The sequence below is a fragment of the Fundulus heteroclitus genome, chromosome 14 (genome assembly GCF_011125445.2).
Source record: "Fundulus heteroclitus isolate FHET01 chromosome 14, MU-UCD_Fhet_4.1, whole genome shotgun sequence".
NCBI lineage: Eukaryota > Metazoa > Chordata > Actinopteri > Cyprinodontiformes > Fundulidae > Fundulus > Fundulus heteroclitus.
The window spans coordinates 19,825,455-19,844,023 of NC_046374.1; the positions used below are offsets into that span (position 1 = coordinate 19,825,455).

At 41.7% G+C, this 18,569-nt stretch overlaps 1 protein-coding gene across 10 annotated transcripts in view; it reads left to right on the forward strand.

Annotated features, from left to right (window-relative positions):
• The window catches only part of LOC105937284 (multiple PDZ domain protein), a 76,955-nt gene extending 59,914 nt beyond the window's left edge, over positions 1–17,041 (forward strand). For 9 of the 10 annotated variants that reach the window (XM_036146503.1, XM_036146504.1, XM_036146506.1 and 6 more), the window contains 18 exons: positions 493–584; positions 1,263–1,341; positions 1,620–1,691; positions 4,585–4,671; positions 4,758–4,832; positions 4,911–5,106; positions 5,185–5,330; positions 5,869–5,952; positions 6,886–7,079; positions 8,853–8,867; positions 11,306–11,453; positions 11,553–11,639; positions 11,719–11,815; positions 12,779–12,939; positions 14,498–14,602; positions 14,904–14,998; positions 15,132–15,255; positions 16,286–16,432. In XM_036146503.1, the coding sequence (XP_036002396.1) occupies positions 493–584; positions 1,263–1,341; positions 1,620–1,691; positions 4,585–4,671; positions 4,758–4,832; positions 4,911–5,106; positions 5,185–5,330; positions 5,869–5,952; positions 6,886–7,079; positions 8,853–8,867; positions 11,306–11,453; positions 11,553–11,639; positions 11,719–11,815; positions 12,779–12,939; positions 14,498–14,602; positions 14,904–14,998; positions 15,132–15,255; positions 16,286–16,432 (2,004 nt within the window). Of the gene's footprint in view, positions 1–492; positions 585–1,262; positions 1,342–1,619; positions 1,692–4,584; positions 4,672–4,757; positions 4,833–4,910; positions 5,107–5,184; positions 5,331–5,868; positions 5,953–6,885; positions 7,080–8,852; positions 8,868–11,305; positions 11,454–11,552; positions 11,640–11,718; positions 11,816–12,778; positions 12,940–14,497; positions 14,603–14,903; positions 14,999–15,131; positions 15,256–16,285 lie in introns of all 10 variants that reach the window. The other variant, XM_036146502.1, reaches the window with a different exon arrangement.
• Positions 17,042–18,569: the final 1,528 nt, after the last annotated feature.

An 18,569-nucleotide genomic window follows, 5' to 3' on the forward strand; every position in this document is an offset into this window, starting at 1 on the left:
ACCTGTCCGCTTGTTTCCTTGTTCTTTGTGATGCCGTTTGTTCTCTGATGTTCTCTGACAAACCGCCGAGGCCTTCAAAGAACTGCTGGTTTTATACTGAGATTAATTCACGCACAGATAGACTCGGTTTACTCCAGGTTTAAAGTAAGAATAGAGGAGGCTGAATACGAACGCACGCCACACTTTTCAGGTTACCGGTATTGGTTAAACATTGTGAAAAGCATTTATCATTTTCTTTTCACTTCACAGTCATGCGCTGTGTGGTGCTGGTCTATAACACAAAATACCAAAATGACTGTTGTATGTGGTTATAACGTGACATTTAACCAGTAAAAATATTGCACACGCTGATGTGCTTTCCCAGCAGTCAGGCATTTTTTTAAGTACTCATGAGCAATGTTTCTTAAACGTTTCTGAAAATATTCATGTTTTTATTTGTTTCTTTTGCTTTGTTTAACAAAAATGATCATTTTGGTCTTGATGTTCTGTTAGATCAACAGACAAATTCTCTATGGCCAGAGTCATCAGAACGCGTCGTCCATCATCAAGAGCTCTCCATCCAAAGTCAAAATCATCTTCATCAGGTAGAAGAATGCTGTTTTTGTTTCATATATTACTATATCACTGTTAATATTACAAAATGGAAAGCATAAGAACCACTTAAGCCTATACATTGAGTGCCAGAGAGTGTAATGCTTTGTAGCGGTCACTAGAGGGAGCTGTTGTCATTCTGTAGTTAAAGTGCAGCTCCGCTCGATGCCTTTACAAGTAATGCACAGCCCCTTTCTTCTGAAAATCTTTTATATTAAGTGGAAGGACGAAAAATATAGGAATTGAAAAATATATATTTCCAAACTTAACTTTTTTTTTTTTTTTTTACTGATCCAGATCTGGGAAATACCTAAAGAAAATCCCAAACATTATCCAAATGTGTAAAAGCCCTGAGATCAAAAACCTAAATAAAATCCTCTGTCGCAGACATGAGCTTAGTCACACATGCCTGATCCTAGCGCTCCCAGCTGGTGTGTGTTGTCTTGAAAAGCAGCAGCGCATTAGCTGCCACATCTCCGCAGACTCGTTTGACCTCCTGACCCTGGTTGAGTCTTCACCAGGAACGGCGTACTTAACCTTCCACTTAACTCACATCCCTGTCCCGGCCCCCACCAGACAGACGCACTGTGATCAGCTCGCGTAAATTACCGTTCGGCTGTCTGTAGGGAGAGCCGCAGCGATTTATGTGAGTTATGACTCTGTGAAAACAGGAACACAGAGGCGCTGAACCAGATGGCTGTGGGACCTGTGAGAGAGCACGAGGGAGACACGGCAGAGCCCCACGCTGAGGTACGAGTCAGCCCATGGCAGCACATAAAACACTCCCGACAACCTCATCATGCAGCTATTACACAGCAACGCTTCAGCTGCTGCGCCGTTTTACTCCTCATCTACAGCAATTAAGACCCAATTTTTGTCCCAATGTGTGCTCTGGGAATTTCCAACGCCGTGCAGATCTTTAAGACGCCCTAACGTCACGAACCACAAGCTGTTTCAAGCGTGGATGCACGCGTCACTGGATTTCCAGCAGCCATATTTTCCTAAGAGTATGCCATCTTCCCTCACAGACCAAACCATCTGCTGCTGCCGACGACGGCGACGATACTTCAAAACGTGTTCGCCACGTCATTAAGGTGGAGGTGAGGCGAGCACACTGTTGTTTCATTTCAAACGCCACATAAGGACAATAACAGGCAGAAGGGCGACGAAGAAAGCGCAACGAAAAGAACGAGCCAGAGCAGTCAGAGGCATTCGAGCCTGACGATCTGCGACGCAAGAGAAGATAGTCGGGGGAAATTGTGAAATAAAGACAGGAAAGTAAACAAATCCTGGAGTAAATGGAATAAGAGAAATGCTGGGGGAGACGTTAACGGTTCCGTTAGCTCACACAAAGATAAAAGGAATGCTTTTCATCCCTCACGTTGTGCCAAAACGGAAGCTCTTTAAAGGTCGTTGTTTGATCTTTTCAGCATCACGGCTTTAAAAAGACGGACACCCCCATAGACATAACAATAAAGAAAAGTAAAAAATAAACCTCTGCTGTGGCTAATTTATTTAAGGACATGAAAAACCGTAGACGCAGTGAGAATGATGCTTAGTGAAGCTGGAGATAATTAAACCCCTTGAGGTAGCGCTTGTCAATCACACCAGATTCAGTTTGCAACTCTTAGCTTCAAAGCAAAGCGAGAAAGAAACGAACATTCAAACATTCGCTGCAAAGGATGTTATACTGGGGTGTAAATATAATGGGAGACAGAAGCCAGTTTCTCTTCAAAATGGGAAAGACAAGAAGAAAGGATGTGCAAGTGTCCGAGTTTTGTAGACGACGTTGACTTGCCAAATGCACATCGTACCTATGATTTCTGTTTAGCAGCTGTAGGAAGTTTCTAGAACAGCCTCCCAAATATTGTTTTTTTTCAGCCTTCCTGCGATGTGGAGTCAGTAATTATTTATGACGTGACATTCAGCTGTGAGTGGTAGATTGTTGTAAAAAATGCTTTTCATTGTTTCAAAGATTGGTTGAGAGGTTTATATGTCCAGATGTCTTTAGCATCTTATATTATCTTATATAGCATTGCTAAAACAGCAAGCTCAGTACTATAACTGCGATGTGTGACTTTTTTCCAAATCCAGCGTGTTTCATGGCAATCAGAGGTTGCGAGCTCGAAAGGATAAAACTTTGTTGCGCATTTAGCCTTCTTGTCATCTTTTCTAAGTCTTGCTCTCTCTCGTCTTAACAAACCGTATAAAATGTGGTTTTGTTTTAAATACCTAATTAAATTTATGTGCTTCCTCTGTCTGACTATTTGTACTTAAAAAAGCAAGCTTTGAGCCTTTTTCATCAGTAAAAACTTCTACACTAAATATTATTGCTGTTATTGGAATCTAGTAAAAAAAGATAATTTCTAAAACACAATGATTTGGACATCAGAAGTGACAATATGTTTGGCCTAAACCAGGGGTCTGCAACGTTTACAGTCCAAAGAGCCATTTTGCCTACAGTCCACTTGAATTAAACTCGTTCAGAGCCGCAAATGTTGCGTGGGTTTTGAAAAAAAGACAAGTTATAATTTGTGATAAACATCTACTGTAGGAAATATGCCATTTTATGTCTATTTTGAGGTTTGAAAAAATAGGATGGATGGGATATTGATATTTGTGGATGATGATGTAAAAAAAAAAAATCATAGTTTCCAACACAATGAAAAAATATTGATTTAGAATTAAATATTACTGGCACTTTTAGCATCATTCTGTTGTGAAAATTAAGAGCAATTAGTCCAAGAAAAAGTTACTAAAACCTGTATTTATTATCATTACTACATTTAAATACCATAATAAAAATATTATTTGTAGCCAAAGTTATTAAGAGCCACTGTGGAAGGTCCAAAGAGCCACTTGCGGCTCCAGAGCCACAGGTTGCAGACCCCTGGCCTAAACCAAATACAGCCTTCTGGGAGAATAATCTTCTCATAACCACTGGTGAGGCATGGAGACACTAGTGTTTTGGTTTGGGGACGCTTTGCTGCACTGAGACCTGACCAGCTCACCGTCATAGTACCAACCATGAATTCTACTGCATGTGAAAATGTCAGACCATCTGTTAAGTACAACTGGACTCTCTAGTAAGGCAATGACCTAAAATGCAGCAGTAAATTCACCAAGGCCTGGCTGAGAATGGAGAAACAGAAAGTCAGAGATCAGATCTGGATCTCACGCAGATGCTGTGGGGTGTCTTAGAAAGGCTGCAGAGGCAGGAAACCTCTCAGACATCCCACCGCTGACAGTGAGGATCAAGGCAACCTTTCTTTAGATTGATGTCATAGACAGATAGTTGGCTACTAGAAGTCCCGCTGTTATTAAGTTATTTCAGCCTAAGTTTGTTCCAAAGAAGGTTCAGAAATGAAACAACTGGACTTCTATTCTGAAGCTGAAGACGTTTCGCTTCCCATCCAAGAAGTTTGCAAGAACTAGTTATTGGGGGGGTGGGTAATTAATGAAAAAGGGTAAATATTTGTTTCTCTGTGATGAAATCACCCCAGTGATAAATGAATGAGAGAGAGTAGACATCGATATGTAAACCTCTCTAGATGAAGAGCTTAATATTTAAAGAGATGTCCTAATATTTCACCACTTTGCGATTTTTGGAGCTGTGATGTTTTGTATGTTTGGTGCCTTTTTCTTCGGACGTGTCCTGGGATACATTAATCAGAATCAGAAATACTTTAATAATCCCAGAGGGAAATTGCTGTTTCAGTATAATCGCCATAACATAACAAACATTTAAGGGGGAGACGATTTACTGAGGCCTTGCTGCCAAGGAATCGCCCACGTGGCGCTGCCATTACTCTGTGAAAAAGATAGAGGTCACAAAAAGAAAGGAGGGAGGGATTAGAGTCTTTTAAAGATGGAGGAAAAGATTTGTACAACAGTTAATAAAGGTTTATATGGAGGCTTAGTTTGGTGTGTGGACCAGTTCTATGATTTTCATCTCTTACCTTTAATTAATTGTGTGTTTTGGTGTTGCGACAGGAGGACGGCATCACGTTTGTAGACGGGAACACGGAGTCTGGCGTTGAGATCCAGAGCATATCTGAAGCAACGGACCACACTGGAAACGTATTGAGAGCTTCCAGCATAAAGTCAATAAAATAAATCTTCTACTGTGTGAAGGTTCTGCAAAATCATCTTATTTTTATCTCCAGGAGGGCTGCATGAAAGCAGGGGACAGACTGCTGGCTGTGAATGGGGAATCGGTTCTTGGATACACCGTTGAAAAGGTTTGCCTTGTTGTTGGAGACACCATGTGATCTGTGCCTCTGTGGCAGTACCCGTCAATTCCTTTATATGTCTCTCAGGTGAATTCTTTACTGAGAAAGACCAAAGGTCCGGTGAAGCTCACCTTTGTGACAAATGAGCACTCTTCGTCACTGCCTACTCCCCAGTTGGCTTGTCAGGACACCTGTAGCTCAGACGGAGGCCACACCAGTTTATCCAGCGTGCCTAGCACCACCCAGAGTACTTTAAATACGCCGGAAGCGGAGCTAAACACTGGTGAGTCAACATCTGCCTGCTTCAGAGTAACCTCGCTTCTTTAACTGTATCTCACTTCCTTTGCCGGCTCTGTTTCAGGTGCGAGTCGCTCCTCCACCCCTTCCACGCTGGGCTGCGACCCGGCGACCTGCCCCATCATCCCCGGCTGCGAGACCACCATCGAAATCTCCAAAGGCCGCACGGGGCTGGGCCTGAGCATCGTGGGAGGCTGCGACACCCTGCTGGTAGGAAGCGGGCTGTGAAAACGAGGCTCGCACCCTTTATTCCGACGCGACCCACACCAACAAGGGAGTCGAGGCCGCGCCAGCTCGTAACAAAACAAACCGCGGACGTACGCGGTCGGTTCCCACCCACGGTGTCACCGGCGCCGCTCAGGTCTGAAATAGCCGCGGCAGCTCAGGAATGCAGGCAAAGATGTTGTCACGGCCGTTACTCCTCCTCCTCCCGCCATCATCCTCTCCCTCCATCCATTCGGTCTGCTCAGTCAGGCTTGGGGAGCCGCTGCTCTTTGTCTGGCTGTCTGGCCTCTGCCGCAGCAGACAATGTCCAACCCAGGAATGTCCCCCATTCCCTCCATGCGCTTGTAGACATCAGCTGCCATAAATTAAAAAATGTGGACGGCGATACTTTTATGAGCTGAATGAAAAACGTCCTTTTTTCGTGCTGGTCTGTAACGGAATGAGTCACGTGCACTTGTGTGGTTGTAACACGAAAGAATACACTTTTAATCCTTCCCCCTTTCTTTTCTCCTTCCCTCCTCAGGGAGCCATCATCATCCACGAAGTTTACGAAGAAGGAGCGGCCTCCAAAGACGGCAGACTTTGGGCCGGAGATCAAATCCTTGAGGTGCTCAGCAAGACGTAGCAACACGCTCGTTTTGACCTAAATAATTAAAAAAAGGCCAAAGTAGTTGTAAGGAAGACGGGACGGAGAAGTTTGGGCTTTCTAAATTTAAGGATCGACTAGTTTCATACAAACAAATCTGAGAGATAGAAGTAGCTTCTGAGCGGGAAGCGCTGCACTTGATCCACACCGCCCTAAGCTGTTATTGAGACAAAATACCCAAGTAAAAAGTAATAGAAGGAGGGTTTTTATGTCAAGTTAAGTACAAGACTCGACGTGGACGTGCCCTCCCTCTGACCCCCTGCTTTGTCACCGAGGGGGCGGAGCTCATGATTGCAGTTATTGTAGCTCGCTCTCTAGACCTAAACTGAAAAGGCACGCACACACATCATTATGACTTAATTGCCCCCTGCCATTCTCTTCTGCCTGAGAGCCAAGCTGCTGTGTTTAGAAAATAAGGTCAAAAGTAAGAAAAGGGAGGGGGGGGGGGGAGAAAAAAAAAGGTTCCCAGTTAGCTGCTCTGGGAAAATTCCCCGCGTGTCCGAGGGGGAAAGCTAATGTGGCATTTCCCCCTTTAATGTGGCGATAAACACAAATCCTGGACGTCGCTCGTTAAAATGACCGCAGCGGAGGGCTGTGGGAAGGCTTCCCTGCAGCTATTTTCTATCCCTCTGACATCACCCTGTGATTTCAGTCATCCACTTTCCAGACATCTCAGCACTTTTGAGGCAGTTAAAAGAAATTGTTTCGGCATTAAATTAGACTGTTAGTGTTTTTTTTATTTATAGCCCCTAGCTGCAATTACTTTTCATCTGGAGTAAAGACAGCGAGGCCCGTGCCGTTTGTGCCGTACGACTGTGGGCTTAAAACTTAAGGGTTAGGGTTTTGGTATTAAAAAAAAGCATAAGTGATGTTTTTTGGCTCCACGCGTCTCAGGTGAACAGCGTGGACCTGCGGGCGGCCAGCCACGACGAAGCCATCAATGTGCTGCGGCAGACCCCCCAGAGGGTTCGGCTGACAGTCTACAGGGACGAGGCCCAGTACAAGGAGGAGGAGCTGTGGGACTCCTTCACCGTGGAGCTGCACAAGAAGCCGGGCCAGGGTCTGGGCCTGAGCATCGTAGGCAGGAGGTGAGGGAGATTATCTATTAGCTTGGGCTGGACGATATAGGAAAAAAAAAAGCATATCGATAAACTGGAAAATCATATTGATTGATATCGATAATTGTCCACAAATTCAAAACATATATTTTAAGTGCAGCCCCGGCCATTTTATCTGTTGCTTAACGACCTATTTTTAGATACAGAACACACAAACACTGAATTCAGACTCAACCCTTTATTCAACCAACTTTCTTTTACCAAAACTGGAAGTATTTAAAAAATTAAAAAGAACGCCTGCTCTCTGAACTCTTTGAAGGGGGCGGAGCCTTCCTGGGTCCGTTTGTGATTGGTTGAGTGGATATAATGACTGTAATATTAACCTACATGGCTAGAAAGGAATAAGAAAGAAAAACTGTTTTGTTGAACTTTTTATTGACCTTTTTTTCTATTATCGATATACAGCTATCGATCGATATATATTGTTATTTAATTATTGTCCAGCCCTACTATTAGCATCAGTGGCTCTGCTTAATAACTTCTGTAAAGCTTGGATAAGCTTATTGATGAATCTCAGTATGTTAAAACACCATTACAAACCAAATACATTTAAAGAGTTCTGTCTAAAATATTCATATTATACTGATGCAATATGTACAGGGTTATGAAATTCAAGTGTTTATTTCTGGAATGTTGACGGTTATGGAAAAAAAGTTCATGAAAAGATAAAATCTAGTTGATCAGATAAGTAAAATATCAAATGGGTTTAATAGATACAGGGTTTTCAGTTCAGCTATGTCACGGCCTAAACAATCACAGAGGCAGCCATTATGGTGGGTACGCCAGAAAAAAATTATTTGCTGACGGAGCTGGCCGTACACAGAGTGCTACATCCAAACATATTGATGGAAAGTTAAGCGAAAGGAAAAAGTGAGGCAGGAAAAAGTGCATACACTGAAAAAAGGGAACTAAAAGTAAGTAAAAATTTCTTGAAATTAGTGTATTTTTCTTTGATTTGAGGAGCTAAATAAGACTATTTGCCAATGGAATGAGTATTTTTACCCCTAAAATAAGATAATTAGATTTACTGCACTTGAAATAAGATGATGGAGATGAATTGTTCCTATTTTAAGTGCAAAAAATCTCCTTCTATTGGCAAAAAAGTCTTATTTACCTGCTATAATCAAGGAGAAATACACTGATTTCAAGAAAATTTCACTTACTTTTAGTTCCCCTTTTGCAGTGTAAGCAACAGGAAAAACAGCCGGCTTGAGAGGATTGTGAAACAGTTCCCGCTAAAGTATTCGGGTGAGATTTGCCAGGCGTATGCCACACAAGACCACTTTTAAGAAAGCTTTTTAGTTGAAAGACTTCACTGCTCTACAAGGCTGTGATTATCACTATTTTATCTACACCTTTTGCTATAAAACTATTTCCTTCCACCAAACTTTCAGTTGTTTTGCTTGGATCCAGCACTCTGAGCTTTCAGCTTCCTCAGCAATGAGCTTTGGAGGCTTAACCTCCATGTGGAGAAGACGACGCCATAACTATCCAAATCCACAGAAATAAAGGCTTGAAAAATATCACTGTGTGCGTAACAAAATTGAGTCATATGTTTCACTTTTATTGTATATAGCAGCTTGTGGTGAGCTTATCTACTTTATCAAGGCTTTAAATATGAGCTGCGTGACTAGCTTGTCTTTAATATGCAGATTAAATGTAGACTAATATTGATTAGAATAATATTAAAATGTAAAAAAATAATTAGTAATGATCCCATTTTATTGTCTTTTTCCAATGCAGATCGCGGGATCACAGGTAACTTATTCTTCAGAGGGTTTGTTTTTCCACCTGAGGTAGAGGCAGTTATGTAAATAGAGCATTAAAATAAGGTTTGCATAGCAGTCCTTTTTATCTTGCACCTCCTGGGATTCCTATTTCCTACAGTTTTCTGTGACCATTATAGCCATGAAATTGGATGAAAACAGAAATGCCGCATACACAGACAGGGTTTCCTGCATATTTCTAGTTTATTTTAAAGTGACATCTTTTTTTTTTTTATCAAAGTGGACAACATAATCACCATTTCAACTATTGACCTAGTATCAGCTGTTTGGGCTGATATTCTGACAGAATTTCTGTTTCAGGCATTATTGTCGGTAACAACAGCAGTTCTGACCTCTTGGGGTAAACACCTCTGCAATCATGTGTTTAGATTTTGAAACAAAAACCCCCTAAAATGTCAGTGGCAGGAGGCTTTTTGACCCTAGCTTCAAATGACAACATCGCCTCTCCCTGGATGCTACAGGCCTACAGATGAAAACACAGGCGTGAAATAATTGCCAGGCAGTGGGTGGTAGGACTTGTAGAAACTCAGACTGGCAGTCATGCTCGACAAATCAGCTCAACACAGCATATTCCCAATGATAATTATTATTATTTGTTATTTCTGTTATGCCAAATTCTAGTGGGAGGCTCAATCAGTTCCTTTGTGTAGTTTTTTAACCATCGTGTAGTGCAGCTGTATCACAAGGTTTTCCTCTAATGTTAGAACATAAGAGGTTGAAAGACCAATTCTAAGTAGCCTCAACAGATAACAAGATATATATATATATATATATATATATGTATAGATAGATAGATAGATAGATAGATAGATAGATAGATAGATAGATAGATAGATAGAGAGAGAGATGTTTTAGTTTTTCATTTTATTGTATAGGTTATATTTTTGTGGTAAAGATGTTTACAAAACTTAAAAGGTAATTCCTCTTTTTCACTAGCCTAATCCTTGATCAAAATCAATGCTGCTGGTTTGCTTGCAGTGAACTTTGGAGAGATTTTAATCATCTTCCTGATTGCTTGCGGTGCTGAGGCAACCATGGTTCATCATCCAACTTTGTTTCTGATACCTCCAGTTGTGGACTTTCTAATTATTTCTCTGACTGCAGATAGTAGCAAGTGTAGACAAGTAGACATTTTTCTTCTCTTGCCTTTGATTGAATTTGACGTTGTAAAGTGCTTTGAGATGACATGTGTTGTGAATTGGGGTTATATAGATAAAATTGAATTGGAAAAATGTAATTGCCTTTTAAATTTTGTAGAGTGGCTAAAACAAATGGGCCTCAGTGTCACGCCGTACTTATATCTCAGGGAGTCAGGGTTTGTTAACGCAAAGTTCTTTGCACTTTGATAATCTTCCAAGATGTTTAAAAGTGTAAATTACAAAAATTCTTCATGTACTTTTAAGATTTTTCTGGAAATATTAGCGGTGTCAAATAAAAATGGTTCCAGGGATTTTGTTAAAACATTTAAATCTTGATGTAGCCTTTTTCTTTTTGCCCGTGGAATAAATGTACTCAAGCATAAAATAAATTAATAAATAAATAAATAAATTAACTTATTTCCCAGCGATAAAAGATTATTTTATTAATCGGTCATTAATCAAGAGTTTTTCTTGTAATTTTAATGAAATCTGGTGGTACACCGGCACAGAATTCATATATGACGCATTTATAAAGACATCCCTGTGCAGGAATCTTTCAGTCTTTCAATTTGATCAGTTTGTGCTTTTCCACATTTAACTTCACTGGGATTTATTTTTTTATATTTACATTCTAAAAATGAACCAAACCTGGAAATAAGAGTCTGGAAAACTGTAAGGGACAAAAGAATATTGAAAGAAAAAAAGTGGACCCTGAATGTCTTTTTTTTTTACTATTCAAGTGTTTCCCTTTGCTGCATTTTGTCAACAACAAAAAAAAAAAACCTAAGAGATGAAAGAAGCACTTTAGCTTAAAACTGTTTCATCACAGAGAAACAGTTTTATGCTATTGATACAGCTGAACATTTCTGCCTCTTCCTCAGTGGTTCTGCTGCACATGTGCAAAAAAAAAAGTCTCAAAAGACTGAAAACTGCTTAGATGACCTGGAACGACGAGGGCTGAAAAGGAAAGTGCAAGCTAGCAGTTAGTGGTGAAGAAGCTGTGACAGCCAAGTAACTCTGGCTCTGGATATTGAGTTAAATTGAGCTGCTTTGCTTCACAGCTTCTGTTTCTGTTTGTCTTTTTCCACGTGGAGATTGGCACCTTCGATATGCGGTCTGCAGTAGCAGTGTCCTCTTTTTCCTCTACACGTAGCAAGCACACAGTTTAAAACCTGGCCCCAGAGAGAATGAATCATGCTTAAATCTTACGCGGCACAATCACTAAGGAGTGTCTGAGCTTTCATTCGCTACATGTTCCTTTCCCACCCAGGAATGACACGGGAGTGTTTGTGTCCGACATTGTTAAAGGAGGTCTGGTGGACATGGACAACCGGCTGATGCAGGGCGACCAGATTTTGTCTGTCAATGGCGAGGACGTCAGGTCGGCCACTCAGGAGGCCGTGGCTGCGCTGCTCAAGGTGATTCAGCACTCATCGGGTTACCCAGAACGATAAAAGTGCTGTAAGCTTGGCAGAAAAGCGACATTAAAAGAAATGATGCGGTGTTCTGTGTCGCAGTGCTGCGTCGGGCCAATAAAGATGGAAGTTGGGAGGTTCAAGGCGGGTCCTTTCCACTCCGAGAGACGGCTCTCCCAAAGTAGTCAGGTGATTTCTACTCAACTCTTAGCTTTTGTTTTTGTTTAGCTTTCACAAAAACTGAACTCTGAACACCTTCTCTTTGTAGATGAGTGAAACAGGCAGCTCAAAGGTGGCCAATCAGTCTGGTTCAGATTCAGGAAACCTTCCAAGTGACTCAGACACACTCAGCAAAAGTCCAGAGTGTAAGTACCGTAAGATTTCCCTGAGGTACGAGGCTCATCTTAGAAAAAGTATTCATACCCCTCCAACTTTTTCACTCTGTAACCACAATCTTTGATGTACGTTTTGGATATTTTATGTGAAAGACCAAAAAAGTAGAGCATCATTGTAAAACGAAGGAAGATGTTGTGGTCTGAAATCCAAAGCCAAATTCCTGGTTTCTACCCACAAACTTGGCGAATAAAGTTAATTCTGATTCTGACATTTCATTTGAATTATATCTAATTATAACGGACATTTGTATTTTGTCCCCTGTACTCTGAGAACCCTAAGTAAATCAGCGTTAGATCAGAACTTTTAGTTGGTGCGCTCCACAAATCTGGCCTTTATGAGAAAGTATCAAGGAGAAAGTATAATTTGCAGATTTCCACAAACCATGTAGGGGACCCAGCAAGCGTGTTCTGGTCAGCGGAGACCAAAATTAAACCCGTTGTTCCCAATGTAAGTTGTAATGGCTCGTTACAGTCTGCAAAAGACTTGAGACTTGAGCAGAGCCTCACCCGTCAAGAAGACGATGACCCTAAACGTACAAACAGAGCCACAGTGGAAAGGTTTAGATCAAAGTATATTCACGTGTTAGAACCGCCAGGTAAAAGTCCAGACCTAAATCCAATTGAGAAACGATGACACCTTTTAGCAAAACATGAAAACTGATGTTCACAGACATTCACTATCCAATCTGACTGAGTTTCAGCTGTTTAGCAAGGAAGACTGTAGGACCATTGCAGTCAGAGGGGCTGAATAGATACCAAACATTTCTTCTTTCCTCTACTTTGAATTGGTCTTTCATGTAAAATCACTTGAAGCTTCTTGTTATAACATGACAAAATGAAAAATGTCATGAATACTTTTGCAAGACACTGTACCAAAACCAAAAAATACACTGACGTGTATCACAACTGTGCACACTTTCTCCAATGATCCAGTTGCAGAGCACCAGGACATCAGAACGGTGGAGTTCACCAAAGGCCCCGGTGACTCTCTGGGAATCAGTATAGCAGGCGGAGTGGGCAGTCCTCTGGGTGACATACCCATCTTCATCGCCATGATGAATCCCAACGGCCTGGCTGCTCAGACACAGCTCAAGGTAGAGGATTCCTGGCGTTTTTATCCAGATTTTTTATTTTATTTTTACTCTACAGTAACACGCACACTTCAAACTTGTTGTATTCTCTGATTCAATGCAATACCACGGTTTTGCTGCTCGGCTCTCCGCTCAGTTTGCGAATCTTTAAGACCTCTAAAGGTCAGCGTTTAAGCAGTCGCTCTCTCACAAACCCTGACAATTGTTTCTGTGTTTGACAGAGACCGGGGGAGGACAATAGCTGTGGCTAACATGGATGATAAATCTCCCACTCTTGCATTTAGATGACAAAGAATTATTGAAGGGGAAAAGAGAGAAACAGTTCAGCCCAAGTGAAAAATGAGAAGGCCGAACAATGAAGCCGTTTAGCCAACGTTACGTTTTGATTTGCTTTTGTTTGACCTTAATTTGCAAGTAATATGCTCTTAGGTTCACACGATTGCACTGTAGCCGTGGCCAAAATGTTGCTTTTCCACAAACTTTACTGCTAAAATGTTACTAGATCTTTTTGTCAGATGTTATTATGGTACACCACGGTTACATAATACCTATTTATGCATTTCAAAAGCTGTTACTTTTAGAAATATATCAAGTTTATGCAAACTGTGAGTATTTGCTGCGTCTCCAGTTTCTAGATTTGCGAGGGCAAGCTGGATATTACCTTCATCTATTTTTGCTCATGACCGCTGAAAAAGCAGTTTGTCAACTAAATGACAAATTTTTGTTAAAGAAACAACAACAATCTCTTCGGCGCTTTCAACACACTTAATAATAACTTATATAATCAACCCATATGTTGACTGGAAAAGTCTGGGGACTGCCTGGTTCTGTGCTGTATTGCTATAGATTATATTTAGCATATTACCAGGACTACTTTTTGTTGTTACCGAAAGAAACACGTGTGGTTCACCATTTCAGGCCACTTTTATTCAATATGTGTTGTTAACGCACACCTTTATATTTCCGTTTTACTAAATGACCACACTCCATAACATTTGTGAATTTCCCACAGCTTAGTGCAGAAAAGGCAGAACTATTGTTTTGGTCCCCAAAAAAAGCTGATGTTTGAGATAAGCACTGAACCTAAAGGCCACAGATAATCAGGGGCTAAGACCTTAATTTTATCAGGTGTCCTGTTAAAATAGGACAAAGGCAAATTATTTTGTTTTTAATTCAGCCCTCAGATTCAGATTTATCATAATGGTGTCTATAAAACTCTGTAACAAACCAGGCAGCTCTAGCTTATCCAAAAGGCTGTTATCTAAGTCCTGACAAATGCCGGAAAAATGAGCTGACCACTTGTTTGTTCAGGTTTAAATGGTGTAAGTTTTTCATTAGGCACTGAATGAATGGCCCTGGCCTGGTCAGTATGAATAATGCAGAGCCGTCATCTCATCAGAGACCTGCTCACACAGGGTCCTCTGAGAGAACGTTCCCTGGTCCTTTAGTGGTAAAATCTAATGGTGTGTCTAAACAAAACTGACCTTCAGTTTTCATATCCCGGCCCAGAGAACATTTATTTAAGCCGTACTTCTATGTCACTTTTTTTTTTTCCCCCCAGATGGGAGACCGAATCGTCAGCATATGCGGTACATCAGCAGAAGGCATGAGCCACTCGCAGGCCGTCGCTCTGCTCAAGAACGCCACGGGAACCATACAGCTGCAGGTCTCCCAGAACGCACACTCATCCACTCTCTGTGTTTTATCACATCCTTCACATCCCCGAGCGATAACCCTGCAGACAGGGAGATAATCCGTCGCTCAGCTCGCTGCGTTCGCTCTTTAATCTGCCTTCGAGGCGAGCGCGGGAGCGAGCAGCGCCGGCAGAACACTTTGAAGCGCCATAAAACCCCCCCGTCACTCGTAGGCCGCTACCAGCAGACTATCGGCCGTTATCGCTACAGTAAATCGAGACGTGAACATAACAATGTCACTTTGTTTGTGCGTGTGTGCTAACACACCTGCAGGTGGTGGCAGGTGGCGACACAACCGTGACGGGGCCCGCTCAGAAGCCGGAAGGAGGCTCGCTGACGCCCAGCTGCATCTTCCAGGACGACATTGGGTATGAAGAACCTTTTATCTTTGCCTTTCAATGGCAAACAAAGAACTGTGTCTTTTTTTTTTTGAACGAAACAAGCCTCAAAGTGGAGGATGAAGGAGTAAACCGCCCCTAAATGCCTCTTTTCTTCCTCCAGCCCGCCTCAGTATAAGACCATCACTCTGGAAAGGGGACCCGATGGACTCGGTTTCAGTATAGTCGGGGGACACGGCAGCCCCCACGGAGATTTACCCATTTACGTTAAAACAGTGTTTGGAAAGGTAGGTGGAGGAGGCTGCGTCTCTTTTCCTTCTCTGAGAATCCACTTTGTTTTTTTTTTGTTTTTTTGTAAACTAGACCTACATACGGTATTCTGCAAATGTGATTTAATACATTGGGCTTTAATCTGATAGATAGACCAACGCAGAATTTTTGAATAAAAAAAATCTGAAAACTGTATTAGGTATTTGTATTCACCTCTGTGTTGGAAGTTTGTAAAACCACCTCTTGCCATTTGTGGTATGCCCTCACCAGTTTTACACGTCCACAGACTTTTAGTTTTGCCCACTGTTTTTTGGGGAGAAAAAAGCTCAAGCTCAGTTTTTGCCTAAGATTACCAGTTGGATTTAGACCAAGCCATGCTGACATGTGAATATGCTTTGAATCAAATGGCTGAATTACCTCTACAGCATGTCATGGCGTTCAACAGAGGCCTGGTTATAAGTTATTTATTCCCATCAACTTAGCCCAGCTTCCATGTGCCTGCTGAAGAAAAGCATCTACACAGGATGATGCTGTCTCTACCGTGTTTCACCATAAAGAAGGTGTGTTCAGGGTGGTGCACAGTGTTTTTGACAAATACTAGAATGTTGGCCAGAAATTTACATTTTGGCCTCATGATTAATGTTCTTCTACATTTACTAATGAAGGGACATCCAAATTTCATTTCATTTTCACTTATGTTAAACTTTTATTCAACCAGGTAAGACTATTGAGAACTAGTTCTCGTTTACAACGTCGGCCTTGTCAGGATGCTGCCGTAAAGGCAAACTATAAAAACGCTGCAGAGACGAGCCGGTGATACAATGCAATCAAATATAAAAAGCCAACACTGTGTGCAGCATGTACAAATTAAAGCAAATTTGCGTGAAGCTTTCGCATTTCTTGCAACTCGTTCCAGTTGTAAGGGATAGCTGAGTACCCGAGTAAAAGGTGCACACATACAAATGCGCTCCAGACGTTTTTACAAAATGTGACCAAGTTCAAGAAACATTTTAGCGGCGGGCCGTATTCATGTCTCTTTGCGTTCAGGGGGCCGCAGCGGAGGACGGCCGTCTGAAGCGGGGAGACCAGATCATCGCCGTGAACGGGCAGAGCCTGGAAGGGGTGACGCATGAAGAAGCCGTCGGCATCCTGAAGAGGACCAAAGGAACCGTCACGCTCACCGTGCTTTCATAGATGACAGAGACTGAAGCCGAGTCAGCAGTAATCTCATCACGAAGGTGACTGCGTTCACCTAGAGGAGTCTAGATAATCACGAAGAAGCGTCTCGCTCACTGTAGGTCTGAACACTGTGGCACATCGAAGTTTACTGACAGAGTGAGACGAGATCACAGCAATAAGTATTTTTTATTATGTGAACCATTACCTGACACTGGATCAAAGTATGTTAATGCTGCTCTGAAGGAAAATCCTAAAAGTGTTGTTTGAATGTGTTTCAGACGGATTTGTTGAAGTATTTTAAGTAGTGCTGCATATAGCTCATATATAAGGTCTTACGACACAGTATTTGTTTTGTACCACTTCTCATTAAGTGTACAGAAACAAGGTATTCTAGGAAACAGTGGGTCGTCTGACCTGACGATTATAAGGTTCTTGTTTGCCCAAAATAAAGCGATCCAGGGTTGTAGTTCTGCAGGTCACTGGTCTGTGTTTTGAGGTGTAGGTTAAAAGATAAAATGTCTGTTTTATCACTTTAAATGTACTTTTTTTAGTACTGTTTATGTGAACGTATCGAGTCTATTCACACTGAAATTAAACAATAAAAGTGACCTTTGGCTTTAATCAGTTTGCAGCTCCCCTTGTGTCTTGTCCATGTTTTATGAAAACATATTTGTATTTCCAGACTTTATACGGTCTACCATTGCCTGAATGGTGTGTCCTCCCATTTTTAATTAATTTTCTTCCTTCCTCGACAGTATACTTCCTCATGTCCTTTCTTCCTTACTTCCTTGTGTCAATCCTTCCTTTTCCATCATGATGTCCTTGAATGAGTCCCACTTCTCTGTCTTTTGTCCTTCCTTCTTTTCATCGTTGTGTTTTTTCTTATTATTTCCTCATTGTGTCCAACTTTATTTTAATCTCTTCTTCCTTTAAGCTATATTCCTAGTATCCTTGTGTCCTGCCTCCCTTCCTCCTTTGTTTTCTACATCCCCTCCTTCATGGTGTCCTTCCGTTCTCTTTTGTTAGGTCTCCCTTACAATTTCTTATTTTTGCCGATTACATCCGATTAGAGATATATAGACATTTACCTACGATACATTTCTGGTGAACTTAAGCATTCAAGGCGGACGTAAAAGACAGGAAACTCTAATGTCTTTTAGGATCTCTGATAAGTAAATTAGCTGCTCAACTTTCTAAACGAAAAACAGCATTCGATGTGAAATTCCAGCTAACCTTCCCAAAGCTGCAGCTTTTATTTACACCATCCAAATGAATGTTTTATCTCGGATTTAAAAAAAAAAAAGCTGTTCACTGGTGCTGCAGGTCCAGGTTAAATTAGAGGCAAATAGGTTCGAGTCAGCAGCTACAGTTATATGAGATGTACACGAACGAAGATGCTCGGGTGGTTTCACACGAGCGGAGTTTGTTGTCACTGGAGACTCAGTGAGGTCTGGATAGAGAGATAGAGCTCTCCATTAAAAAAACAACCTTCCTTCTGTCTGCACACTGACAAGCACAGCTGCCACACAGCCTTTAAGGCCTCTCTTTAATAAGCCTTGTTCGGAGTCGGTGGCTTGTTGTAGACGGACCTTTGTTGTAGATGTACGTTTGTTCAACTGCTCCTTCGCTCCCGCCCCCCTGGACTGAAACCCAACACCGTTACCTGCAGCTGCTGCCGGCCAAAGGACTAGCAAAGCGTGCTGTACGCATTTGACAGCTGGAGTTTCATTCAAGCACCTGTTGTTGTTTTAAAAGTCTCACGGGGTTCACAGCTAGACCGTAGGGTCAGGAGATCCCGGAAAGCTTGGTAGCGTGACGGCCATGTAGATCTAAGATCAAGCAGCGACACCTATGTTGTGTCTGACGTAATATAAATATACTTCATGGTGTACAGTTACGCTTACCATCTAGGCTGGTATACAGTTTTGGTACCAACAGTGGTACAGAAAGTACAGTAATTACGTGCTGGTAGAGAAGTTATATGCTTCTCCAAGACTAGTCAGAAGAACAAGGCCAAAGCTGGTCAGAGAACTTCCCAAGAGGATGACATTTTTGGAATATTTGGAACTGTTTGCTTTCTTTAAAGTTAATTTCTCAGGGTTTTTTTTGTTCAGTACTTGCATTTGTTCTGTGCTCTGAGCCTTTAGTTTTG